General features: G+C 35.4%; 3 protein-coding genes across 3 annotated transcripts; 1 reads left to right on the top strand and 2 right to left on the bottom strand.

The window, feature by feature from the left end:
• Positions 1-1,267: 1,267 nt before the first annotated feature.
• Positions 1,268-3,050, top strand: LOC105618047 (uncharacterized protein C6orf106 homolog). Its single transcript, XM_012199586.1, has 3 exons — positions 1,268-1,425; positions 2,206-2,552; positions 2,947-3,050. Exons 1-3 carry the CDS (start codon positions 1,268-1,270, stop codon positions 3,048-3,050), a joined length of 609 nt encoding a protein of 202 aa, XP_012054976.1.
• Positions 3,051-4,324: 1,274 nt separating this feature from the next.
• LOC105618046 (thymidylate synthase) lies at positions 4,325-5,751 on the bottom strand. The gene is made up of 4 exons (XM_012199585.1): positions 5,517-5,751; positions 4,977-5,240; positions 4,607-4,869; positions 4,325-4,534 (listed from the first exon to the last, which is right to left on the bottom strand). The coding sequence occupies exons 1-4, from the start codon at positions 5,749-5,751 to the stop codon at positions 4,325-4,327; spliced, it is 972 nt and encodes a 323-aa protein (XP_012054975.1).
• Positions 5,752-7,373: 1,622 nt separating this feature from the next.
• LOC105618045 (transmembrane protein 184C) lies at positions 7,374-9,469 on the bottom strand. Its single transcript, XM_012199584.1, has 6 exons — positions 9,222-9,469; positions 9,094-9,130; positions 8,717-8,994; positions 8,431-8,637; positions 7,814-8,029; positions 7,374-7,668 (listed from the first exon to the last, which is right to left on the bottom strand). The coding sequence occupies exons 1-6, from the start codon at positions 9,467-9,469 to the stop codon at positions 7,374-7,376; spliced, it is 1,281 nt and encodes a 426-aa protein (XP_012054974.1).
• Positions 9,470-12,423: the final 2,954 nt, after the last annotated feature.

Raw genomic sequence — 12,423 nt, 5'->3', positions numbered from 1 at the left:
TGCTTTGGCAATTATTACTGAAAGGAAGAAAAAGATAAAGAAGGTAAGCATTCTTGGGATAAGCATTCCTAGAAAGAGACATTTTCAATTCGTTAAAACTCACACTATTTCGATATCTGTAAATTATTTATTTTCAAGAAAAACTCCAATTTTCTGCGACAAGGTCAAGGTAACGCGCACGACTGCGAAAGGCAATTTATCGCTTATTTATCGTTTTTGCACAGACTGTCGCGCGAAAAATACTATTTTTTATACGGAGTATACTGCGTAGGGGCGCGACATCGATTCGCGGAGCCCCGCCCTTACTGAGATAACTCGCGGTAACGAACAGATAGGAAGGCGATCAAGCATCGCGAATTGAAAAAAGAAATAGAAGATCGGGAAATTATAAGAGACATCGAAATAAATTTGAACTTTTTGGAACGAGACCGGAGATTGCGATGACATTCACACTTATTTTCAAATCTTTCGCTGCGCGTTTGAAGATCAAGGCAACATCTTTTGCATTAATCTTTAAAATTGTTTCAGGCACGATCTCAAAATCATGGTTGCTTTGTTGGAATCAAAAATATAAACAATGATCTTAAATTTAAATATATAAATTTATAATAAATTAATCTCAAATACGAATATATAAAGTAAATATAAAAAAATGTTACGCACAGCTGTAGACAAAAGAGCCACTATCTCGAGAACGATGGCAAATATGATAAAATTTCACAGAATCATTTCGATTCTTCTCGACAAGAGCTATGAAAAAGATTTTATGCGTTAAAGTCGTATCTATCACCGTTATCGAGAAAATCGACGATCCCAACGTCTATTAGACTTATGCATAATTTTTTTGTAACAGTGTAAAAGATTGGACTATAATACATTTCCAAAATTGGCAAGTAGTCCTTAGGTAGGCAAAGAGAAAAAGGAGAGAAAAACGGAAGTACGAATGACTTGCAATCTCATGCAGGCAAGAGGAAAGGGGAGGGCCCAACTATAGGAAGGATCCAGAATTCGACGGCTCTGGACTGGGTACCGTGGATATGCACAGTACGGATACGGACCGAGTATCACTTGGGAGAATGACATTTAAAATCCGCGACTAAGAGTACGGCGACGACGACGACGACGACGACGACGACGACGGAGAGGAAGTGGAAAGATAAACAGAGCAGATAGGGTTGACAGTCCGACGTTGACAGTTTTGACAGCCTGGGGCACATGGGGCATTGAGTCACCGTTCAAGTTGAGTGCTGTTGAAGAAGCAGCGATCATGGATCGCAACAACGATCTGGACCAACACTTGCTGCATCAGTTCAGTTGCCTGGGCACCACGGACAAAGATGACTTAGTGAAGCAGCTGCAGAAGTTATTGGCAGATAGCCATCTGAATGAGACCACTGCTGCGTTCTTCCTTGACATGAACAATTGGTAAACGGACATTCCCCCTATCGGAACGCTACTTTGTCGTCTGTGTACGCTGTCCACGTACATAACCTTGTATCGCCATGTTTACCCCCCGCAGGGGTCGTTCTTTCTCGGACCTCTCTGAAAGATCTTTTTCTTTTTTTTTTTCGAATTCGAAGGGTAATGCGTCATTTTTCTTTTAATTTTCTCTTTTTTTTTCCTCGAGAAGCCGTTGCCTTGCTTTTATAAAAAATCTGTGTCAAAATATTGTCAGTGTCCCATTTCAGAGTCTGATTTTGGACTTTGTGGTCATACTCTTTTAACCCGCAATTTAACGCATAATATGTTTTTGTATTTTGAAGATAAAAGTGTCATTGTTTAAATGCAAAGCATAGCTAAAAAAAATTTCAGTAGATCAATGATGCTGGATAATAATTTTTAATTAACATTTAAACTAATTGTTGATTTAAAAATTAGAACTATATATGGATTTGTTACTTCAACCGTCAATTAAATATTCAAATGAAAATTGTTTCACAACGCAAATTATGTTTCAATCATAATGATATTGTTTTTGCCTTTGTCTTTTAATTGTTTGCAGATAACAAAACAATTGAACAATGTCATTATTACATTAAGATATATAAAACCCAAGTTGAAATGTTATCATTTAAATTTAGAAATATACTCATCCACAATTAAGCGAGTTATTGTAATGTTACAGTAGTTTATTTTTTTTTTGGGAGTAAGTATAGAATTCATTCCTTTCTGCTAGATATTATTGTAATATAAATTTTCTTCCAGGAATTTGCAAGCAGCAATTTGCAGCTATATTGATTTTGGAAATCCCTTCAACACGCCGTGTATGACATTAATATGCGACAGTACGATCGGCGAGGGAGAAGCTGTGCCACCTAATACAAACTTTCAGAAGTCATGGCGTGTGCAGAACAGTGGTACCGAGGCATGGCCCAGTGGGATCCACCTGCAGCATTCTAGTGGAGTGCAAATGGGCTGCGCGCGAATATCTGTTCCACCATTGGCCCCCAAGGAAACCACAGAGTTAAGCGTAACATTGAAAAGTCCGGCTGAAACCGGCGTTCATCAGAGTAAATGGAGAATGATGACGCCCAATGGTGTCTATTTTGGTGGTAATTCCTCATGAATTCTATACAGCCTTTCTGACAGAATGTGATATAGAAAAAGGATCAGCGAATTTAAGAGCATGTAATATTAAAAGAAATAAATAAATGTTCTACTAATGTAAATCGATAAATCGATCTTGCTGGATAATTTTAATCTCAATTAATTGTATATTAATTGAGACGTACACATAGCTTGTGATTTTCAATTTACTTATCTTGTTGATATTCTAAATTAAACTAATAAACTTAAACACAAAAACTTAAACGCAAAAACTTAAACACAAAAAAATATTACTATTTGTTTTTCCATTGATTCCAAAATAAAACTCGTCGATTCCTTTTCTAGATTGCTCTATTTGATTCAATCGTATTTTATCGCAAAATGATTTTTTTGTCGTAGATGTTATCTGGGTGATCATAACGGTGAATGAATGCGGCACATTGGCGGTCACTCAACAGTTGCATCAATTAAGTACACAGTCCAATGATGTACAAATGTGCTAGCCTTTGACGTACAAAAGTCTCCCTTAAGAAAGATTTGCAAAATATTGTATAAAACGTCTCTCAAATCGTTGTGAGAATCGGCAGTTATTTCTAAATTTTGTATAGTTGCTTTTTTCACAACGGAGCTTTTTATCGCTCCAGCATCTCGTAAAAAGAAATTGCTGTGTAGCAGAGCCATTAATAAAATATATAATAGATTTGGCTATACTTTTATCCCGATTGAAATATTAATAGGAGAGACGCGAAGTTAGTTTAAAATAAAACTGCATTTTATATATAAAAGTTCTATCTAAATTTTCGTTAAAAATAATCTTTTTGTTTATGATGCAAGAACAATTATTTCCAATATTCTTACTGATTTATATTAAAAAAATAACGAATTTATACATATTATATATAGAATTACATAATTTTGTTATACTTATAGAAACTGCTTATATAAGGCCTTTTGCGATCGTCCATACTTGTTGATCATAATCAACCGAAAAAAAATTAATTTGTGTAATATAGAAGTTGGAATAGCGCGTGCGATAATTTTTATTGGAATAAGGAAACGAATCGTGATAGATTTGCATGAATTACATGCGATGGATATTGAAAATATTGATATATACTTAAGGTACAAGATTTATTAAAAATATTTCTCTTAGAAAGTTAAGTTTAGTTAAATATACACATATACATAGCAAATGTATATGCGTATATAAGACTTTACTTACGATATATGTAATAGCTAGGAGATTACAATATAAGATATTATTCATCACTTTTCCATCAGCCCATATATAAAGAGAAATCGAGCTATATTAAGATAATTTTTTTATATCTCTTTCAAGTCGAAAATATTGTATAATTGAAAGTACTATCACTTAATCGGTGTATCTTAATACTGATCAAAAATACTATAGAAAGATTACGTTTCTAGAACGTTCGTTTATTAGTTAAGTACATTAAACAGAAAAGGACTACGTTCAGAAAAAAAGGTAGTAGCTTTATAACTGTAAAATTCTTTAATATTGGTTATGAGGTAATATTAGGCAAGTATCACAGAAGAGAAGCTTCAAAAAAAGCATGATTGGTTATATATTTATATCTAGGAAACAGATCTGAGGAACTAAGTACAAGAGGAATCAATTCTGTTAAAGAATCATACAATAGCTGTAAAACTTCTATTTCTACTGAATGCAGTCAATGTCGCTTCATTAATGAATTTTATGAAAACGAAATGTAAATTACGTAGATTCAGAGGATTAAGCTTATTCAAGCGAGGTAGTTCAAACAGCCATCTTCATGTAGAGTTTGGAGTATGGATTGTAATTTATCAACTCGAAATCTTCAGTAATGAAATCGTCAATATCTTTAACTTCTCTAACTATCCTTAATTTTGGAAACTCGCGCGGTTCGCGTTTTACCTGTTCCTCAAGGGCACTTATATGGTTGACGTAAACGTGGCAGTCTCCCATTGTATGTACAAATTCTCCTGGCTGAAAAATAAAAGGAAATAAAAAATAGAACAAGATTTATCTGGAATTTGAGTATGGAGTATCGATCCTTACCTTCAATCCAGTAACATGAGCGATCATGTACGTCAGCAAGGAATATGACGCTATGTTAAATGGCACTCCTAAACCCATGTCTGCGCTTCTTTGATAAAGCTGCGTGGACAATTCTCCGTTATTTACGTAAAATTGTACCAAAGTATGGCACGGCGGCAATGCCATCTTTGGAATATCAACCGGATTCCAGGCTGACATTATAATACGTCTATCCTCAGGAGAATGCTTTATTTTGTGAATGACTTCCTTCAATTGGTCTATTCCTAGAATAAGTATACACAGTTTCAATTACACTTTTTTGTATTCAACAAATATATGAAAAGGAGAATTTTAGATAATTTATTTTAAAGAATACTTTTATCAAAAATACCTTGTCCTGTGTAATTTGTATGCATGTCTTTGTATTCAGCACCAAAGTATCGCCACTGGAAACCGTACACAGGTCCCAAATCACCCTCCTCTCTGTCAGTGAAGCCACAGGAATCCAAGAAAGCTCGTGAACCATTTTCATCCCAAATGTGAATACCCTTGTCCGACAATTCTTTGGAATTTGTCGATCCTTTGATAAACCACAATAGTTCTTCAATCACTGCTCGCCAGAATACTTGTTTAGTTGTCAGTAATGGAAAAACACCTGTAATCAAATAAACAAAGTGTTAACAATATGCCATCAGATTCGAAGATAATATTGTGGCATTAACTGTATCTATATTAAATGTTTCATCAGTAAATTCTACTCGATTTCTATAGACAATCTATCATTATATTCCCTACTGATATTCTGAAAGATTATAAATTATTTTGAAAAATTTATAGATCTGCCATTTTTAGAAATTATTATCAACTACCTTTACATTACCAAAAATAAACTCAATAATAAATATCCTAGTTGAAACTACATTGCATTTACCATCTCGTAAACTGAATCGCATTTGCGTTCCGAAAATAGAATAAATGTCCACACCAGTGCGATTGCTCTTTTTTGCTCCACTGTGAATAACCTTCTCGATCAATCTTAAATACTGATATTCCTCGTGTTCTTTGTTTGATTTTCCATTCATCTTCTGCTTCACGTCCCGTGTCGTTTCATACAATAATTTCTCGACCTCGACACCGTTATTCGCCATCTCCTTTCCTCTTAACATAAATCGTATACAATAATATCTAAAAAAAATATATATATATATGTATATATACAATGCAAAATGCAGTGTAGCAACTGGAAATCGTTATTCCAAACGATACAAGGGAACACCGTCATTACGAACTTCTGATTGCCATACCTAAATTATTTGAATTTGAAATCAATATATTTTTTCAAGATATTTCAGCGAGATCAGCCAGTTATATGCGTCTAAACGCAGAAAAACGCAAGTGGCACATGATCATCCTAGCTGAAATCAGAAACAGGAACAAGAAACGATAAGATGGCACAAAACTCAAGCCACGTGCCACATGGACTACGTTCGTTTTAGCGCTTACAGCGCTTATGAGCATCAATTGTCCTCGTTTAATATTTAATAAGGATGAAACGACACTTGAAAGCGTTGTAAGCGCCAAAGTGAACACAGCCATGGTCCATCAGTCCAGATTTGAAAGACACGTGCGCGCTTTTTTTAAAATGCTAAATATGAAGGATGTTTTTCATTCTTTTTTTTTAAAGGAAAAAAATTTCTGGAAGTCACTTTTTTTGTAAGTCAATGCGAACATACACAGCCTTTATTTCTGATATAATATAATCATAAAATAAAAGTAAATTAATATACATAGTGCGATATATACCCACATTCGCGTGTGTATATATAAAGCTAGAAAGAACAGAATAGATATGGGTGAATAGGAAATCCGAGGTGCCTGATATACCAGACAATTCGTTCTTGTGACTTTTGATATATCGAAAGAAAAAGAATAAGATTAAGTATTATCCGTACGTGATATAAAGAATGCGATCCACTTAACATAATGTAAATGCTTTGTTAATCAGAAAAAAAGAATTTTACGAATTGATCAAAGAATGCTTCAAAGTATTTGCAACGTGAAATGGATCGCACCTAAAAATGTAATAGATGTGTGTATGTATGTGACGCGTTGGACGTATGTACAAATATTACGGGATTACATTTCTTTCTACGTATACGTATATATAAATGTATGTACATCATATTTGGTATTATATTATTTGGTAACATAAAACACGAATGTCTTTCGCAAAGTAAGAACGTAAAAAGCGAGTTCACGTTCCTCACAAAATTCACCGTTAGTCATATCAAATTTCTTAAGTAGTAAATCGCGTCATAAGGATATCCTGAGATACTACTGGATCTTTTTCCTTTAATCGATTTGAAGTCGATGTTTCAGTAGAAAGAATGTACAATGAGATTTCGCATATTATTTTTAAATTTCGAGCGAAATTTAAATACAGATTTTTTGAGTTCAGAACATCACAAACTTGAATTACAATCAACATTATCAAAGATTATACCGACATTCTTGTTGATGGAATCCTCTTCGAATCGATCGTGATTCAAGGAACATTCCGTGATCCCGGGACACCATGTATACATTTCAACGCGATATGTATATGATATAGTAAATGATCATGATGATTTATACAATTGTACGCTGGAGAATGTTGTTGCAAAACTATATAATTTTTTCCTCCTCTTCGTTTAGAGTTAATATTAAAGAGCGATGTTAGATATCCATTAGTACGCCGCAACAAATTTGATCGAGTACCGTTCCCACGCAAATAGATCAATCGTATCGGTTACGTATTAATAGCATTAGTGCTATCCAATGTATTCACGGTCACCTCCTCGGATTCCGCAACGGATGGATTATTGTTCAGTCCGGCCTCGGTGTTGTAACCCGAGAATGAACAGGCAGGTGCGCTTCTGGCTTGGGTTACCGTGGCCTCGGGTAGGAGCGATGTACGTTCAGTCGCACTTCCCCAAGTCTGCTGATATGCACCACGTCCTCGTATTCTGCGGCTTAGGGACGAGCCGACAACACCCAAATGTTCCTTTATGTCATTATGCACGTCAGAAACGTCCCACATTGCTCTGTAAAGATAAATGAAATGCATTAATTTAGAGAATAAAGATATAATTTCAGCACCAGTGTCAGAGTAAATTTTTTAAAATTAAAATAAACAGACAATTTGTTTAAAAATGTCTCATAAGTAGTATTTATTATTGTTTTACTAACCTAAATGCGTCCCACCACGCTTGACCCTGTGCCAAATTGACAAACGGTTTGTAGGAGAAGCTATAATGATGTGCCACTGCGGCTAAAAACATTTCTATGCAAATTAGGAAATCCTGCAATTTGGACGATATATTCCTGATATCATCTGAGTTATCAGTATTAAAAATACTCGATATGACGTCAAAATACACCAAAAGAGCTATTAATACTCCTTGACTGTAAATAAAAAACATTATGTATTTTTCCATCTCATTTTCAGAATGTCTTGAATCAAAATATCACGATAAGAAAGTCCTTAAAAAATTAATTAAAAAATTTTTGCCATTTTTCATTCCAAATAATAATTTGTAAGACAAAAGTTTAAAAACTAGCTAATTATAGATTACGGTTAAACGACTGTTCCGTGAGTTATGCAATGGATCGCGATCATGAGCAGCCAACTGTTTAATTATAATCTGTAATTGGCCAATTTTAATATCTCAAAGCCTTTATATTTCAAAAATTGTTTGAATTTATTTTGTTGAGAAAACAGCTTTCTCGCTGTGATATTTTAATTCGTGAATTTCTTTATTTGTATATTTTTCTAACAATTGTGCGGACATTACAGCAATACCTACAAGAATGAGAAGAACACGACAGCTTTGATGCATAAAAACTTTCCAATTGGTTTCATTGGCTTCAAGGCCTCTACGTTGGCACGGTAAAAGAGTACCAGACAGTACATAGCAACGAATTGTGACAAATTGTTTAGAGCGATCATATATGGGAAAGCGACATTTCCTTTAAATTCACCTTCCCCATATACTCCATTCAGTTCGCATATGCTACAAATATAGAAATATACACTTAAATATTGTAACACACAATATTAGAAATACATATCTCTATCAATCAATTACTTACAATGATATTAAAGTTGATATAGGCCTAACAGCTGCATATTGTAAAATACCATGCTTGCACATGTGTACAAATTCTCTGCCCATCTCCCAATCGGGTAGGCAGCACAGAGGAAACATATGATGCACTTGGGGAGAAATCTCCAGTCTATGCTCTAACTGGTGGTCGGCGTTCAGATAGGCCAGTAAATACTTCATGAAATTATATATTACATAAGCTTCGTAGCATTCTCTCAAGCTGTCCACGTATATACTTCCTTCAGGAAATACCAAACCTAACCACTATACAAATAGAAAGCATTCGTTAAACAACTGCGTATAATAAATAAATATTTGTATAATTTTGACGATACACAAGAAAAATTTGTAACTTTTTCTTACAGCATTTACTGCGTAGATGGGTACCATCCATAATATTCTGAAACGAAAAATAAAATTTTTATATTTAATACTTGATTAAGAGAACTATTAAAACTAAATGCAAACTTTTTTAGCAACAAACAGCCTACCTTATTATATATTTTTGTAGTCTAGGTTGCGTATAGTATATCATGTGCTGAACAATCTCATAAAATGCAATAGGCAATGCTAGTAGAACAAAGGCGCCACCCACCAGCGCACCCTGATCCTGCTTCTTAAAGCCATTCTTAACAGAGTTGACTAGCAAGATTGGTACAAGTATAACAATGAGTAATGCATATAGGCAGGTCAGCACAGGCAATATCCATAATCTCCAACGTCGGCAGATCGAAGCCATCATTCTCCTTGGATGCTTCAGGTGCCGTTACATTATAATTTCAGACTGCAACTAGATTTAGTTCTAAAAATGTAAACAATTACTAAAGATTAGATTTTATAATGTTATTTATATAATGTAGATCTTATAATGTTAGCAACAACATTAAGAAATCATAAATTTACATCGAAGCACTATTTAGAATTAATTTTGGATAATTTGTAACTGCAATAAAATGTTAGGAGTTTGCAGATTCATGAAGAATATCTAGGTGCTTTCCATTTAATGACACAAGTATCGTTCAGACTTTGTTTTGCCCATGGAATTTAAGAAAGATGGAATGACATTTATGTCGACTTGTGATTAAATGGAAAGTACCTTCTTTCACTTTCATAATAAATTAAATAGAGCATGTCATCAAATAATCCTTTGTTCATTTATTTCTTGTTCATTTAAGTAATTACTGAATGACAGATTTTATTTAGTTTCTGTAGTAAATCTGTCATCATATTTCTCCTGTATTTCTGCTGACAAAAGTTGTTGCTGAATCTCGTTTTTGATGGAATTTGCTGTCTGAAAGGAGGCTAAAGTACTAAGATGCACTGGAAAATAAAAGTTTTTGATCACGAAATTACATATTACTTGATAAGATAGATAGATATCCATCTACTACTTGACCATAATTACAACGTTTACTTATCGATAAACGATATGTTTGCTGAACTCTTTCCTTCACAGACGTTTACATACTTTTCCGTCCGTTACTGTCAAATGCAGCAGAATTCTTTCCGCACTATTATTGCGATGTACGAGAGAAAGAAAGACACGAGAAAAAGGGGGGAAAAGATGAAGCAAGACACCATGTGACGGCGGCGGGGGAAATGAATCAGCTGAGTGACAGCGTAAGTACGGAGCTTCCTTTTTAACCCTTCAGTTTCGCGTCGCCTGAGTATGATGCGCACGACGAGTGGCTCACCGTTTCACAGCGACGACAAATCGACGTTCCGTCGGCGCCAAAGGGTCGCAAACGTCACCGGCCGGAATACTACGCCGACTTAATCGCGACCGCGCTGAAACGCCGTATTCACGCACCCGCACCTCGCCGTGGATATGCTAATTTGACATTTCGCGTTTACTTTACACGGCCATCGGTAACCGGAAGGTCGCGGCTCCCCCTCGCCGCTATTTCAGAGGAAGGGAGGCAGCGGTAATCAGTGTCGCCAAAGTGCGGACGAAAAATACTATGTCGGGACACAAAAGAGCTGCGGTGTTGAAAAGGTTCCCGTGGATCTCATCGCGCTGTTCTCGACCAAGAAGTGTCGCGTGAGCGAATAGGAGACAGATCGAACCGGATTATTTTCCGCGGAAGAGCGAAATATCGTCGGGAATCACATTGCTCGACGGCCGATCTAGAACCTTTTATCATCGTCACGCGCGTACGTTATATTGTGCAGACGGCGTGGGAGGGGTATTTCCGGTTGAATGGCGTCAAGAGCCAAGCACTGTTGTCACATTTTGCCCTACAGTGTTTCAATATTTCGCTTTGTTTATGTTGCCCGTGGCCAACGGAGCAAGGACGAGCAGCCCGGTCGGACGCGTGAATTACGCTAAACGAAGGTGAGGGCGAGTGTATTTTTCCGCACACAGCGCGTATCAAGGCGCGGTTCATGATATTCAATGCGATCCGGGTGCAGTGACCTTGGTCTCGCTGTCAGTCCCGAAGAAGTATATACCCCCGCCAAATTCAAACCCCGTTTCGTCGGCGCACTCGGCGCCCCGGCGCGGCGGCGCTATTTTTGGACCTCGATGGATCATTTGGATTCGTGCAGTTTTTCTGTAGTCTTTTTGCGGTTATTTTGTCGTCTTGTTCAGAATAAAATTACTAAAAAATATATCTCGTTAAAGTCCGATGTCAGAAAGAATATTAGATTTGTTTTTGTGGCTGAACTATAAAGTGTACGGTTAAAATAAAGTAGGCATATGTTTAATATACTGATGAAAGCGAGAAAGAGAGTTCTAGTGCAGTCTAAGTACACAGGATATAAGTAATATAAGAATAATAAAATTCTATTGTTTAATTTTATTGTTAGTGGTGTACTATCTTGTTATATATTGTGATGATCTTAACAAGAGTTTTCTTAGTAAGGAAGGAATTAGAAATATTGGGAGCTTTCCAGCAAGACACACAAGTTGACACAAGTCCTTGTTTAATAATCAGTAAGAAACAAAGATAGAATAACTCTTGTGTTGATTTGTGCTTCTGGAAAGCTCCCTTTGAATACCTTCCATTTAGGCCTGATTGCAACATTACTTTGATTTTAAGTGAGGCTTAAAACTCTCTCTATCTCTGTCTCTTTTTCTTTAAAATGAAATAGAGAGAGTTTTAAGTTTCGCTTAAAGTCAAAGTAACATTGATGCAACCGGGCCTTAGTGACAAGTTGATATGTGTTCTATCTTTGTTACTCATGGAATGCAAAAAAAGATAGAATGATATTTATATGTCAATTTGTGTCACTATTTCAAAATGGAATTGCCCAATAAATGGAAATGTCCATTTCTACCAACATGGATTAACTTTAATCTTGGTTTAATTTATTCTTCTTTTTTTGGAACTAAAAAAAGATGAAGAGTAAGTTGAACCAAGATTAAAGTTAATTTACATTGATGGAAACGAACTTGAAGCCCAATTTCACAACTCATGATTAATTCTTAACCGAGGTTTTAACTTATTCTTCATCTTTTTCTAATGCTAAAATTGGAAAAAGATGAGAAATAAATTAAACCTCGATTAACCGTTGTGAAACTGAGTCTAATGCTCGTTTCTACAATATAGATTAATTTTAATTTCGATTCAACTTGTAGCATATTCGATTTATTATATACTTACTTGATTCGACCCGATTTCGAGTCAATGGTCTGTTTTTTAATTGCTTTTCTTGCACAGTTTAACTCTTCTTTTGTAGCTAAACAGAAAC

This window comes from Atta cephalotes (assembly GCF_000143395.1).
Source record: "Atta cephalotes unplaced genomic scaffold scaffold00015, whole genome shotgun sequence".
NCBI classification, from domain to species: Eukaryota; Metazoa; Arthropoda; class Insecta; order Hymenoptera; family Formicidae; genus Atta; species Atta cephalotes.
This window is presented reverse-complemented; position numbering and strand designations above follow the sequence as displayed.

Excerpts from the sequence above, each read along its gene's own strand:
- LOC105618045 (XM_012199584.1), bottom strand. The coding sequence starts at position 9,469 with ATGGCTTCGATCTGCCGACGTTGGAGATTATGGATATTGCCTGTGCTG. Across the intron at positions 9,131-9,221 it reads CTACAAAAATATATAATAAG|AATATTATGGATGGTACCCA; the intron begins GTAGGCTGTTTG and ends TTTTCGTTTCAG. Across the intron at positions 8,030-8,430 it reads GTCGTGTTCTTCTCATTCTT|TCAAGGAGTATTAATAGCTC; the intron begins GTAGGTATTGCT and ends TTTTATTTACAG.
- LOC105618046 (XM_012199585.1), bottom strand. The coding sequence starts at position 5,751 with ATGTTAAGAGGAAAGGAGATGGCGAATAACGGTGTCGAGGTCGAGAAA. Across the intron at positions 5,241-5,516 it reads GCGATTCAGTTTACGAGATG|GTGTTTTTCCATTACTGACA; the intron begins GTAAATGCAATG and ends ATTTGATTACAG. Across the intron at positions 4,870-4,976 it reads TACAAATTACACAGGACAAG|GAATAGACCAATTGAAGGAA; the intron begins GTATTTTTGATA and ends TACTTATTCTAG.
- LOC105618047 (XM_012199586.1), top strand. The coding sequence starts at position 1,268 with ATGGATCGCAACAACGATCTGGACCAACACTTGCTGCATCAGTTCAGT. Across the intron at positions 1,426-2,205 it reads TTCCTTGACATGAACAATTG|GAATTTGCAAGCAGCAATTT; the intron begins GTAAACGGACAT and ends ATTTTCTTCCAG. Across the intron at positions 2,553-2,946 it reads CAATGGTGTCTATTTTGGTG|ATGTTATCTGGGTGATCATA; the intron begins GTAATTCCTCAT and ends TTTTTGTCGTAG.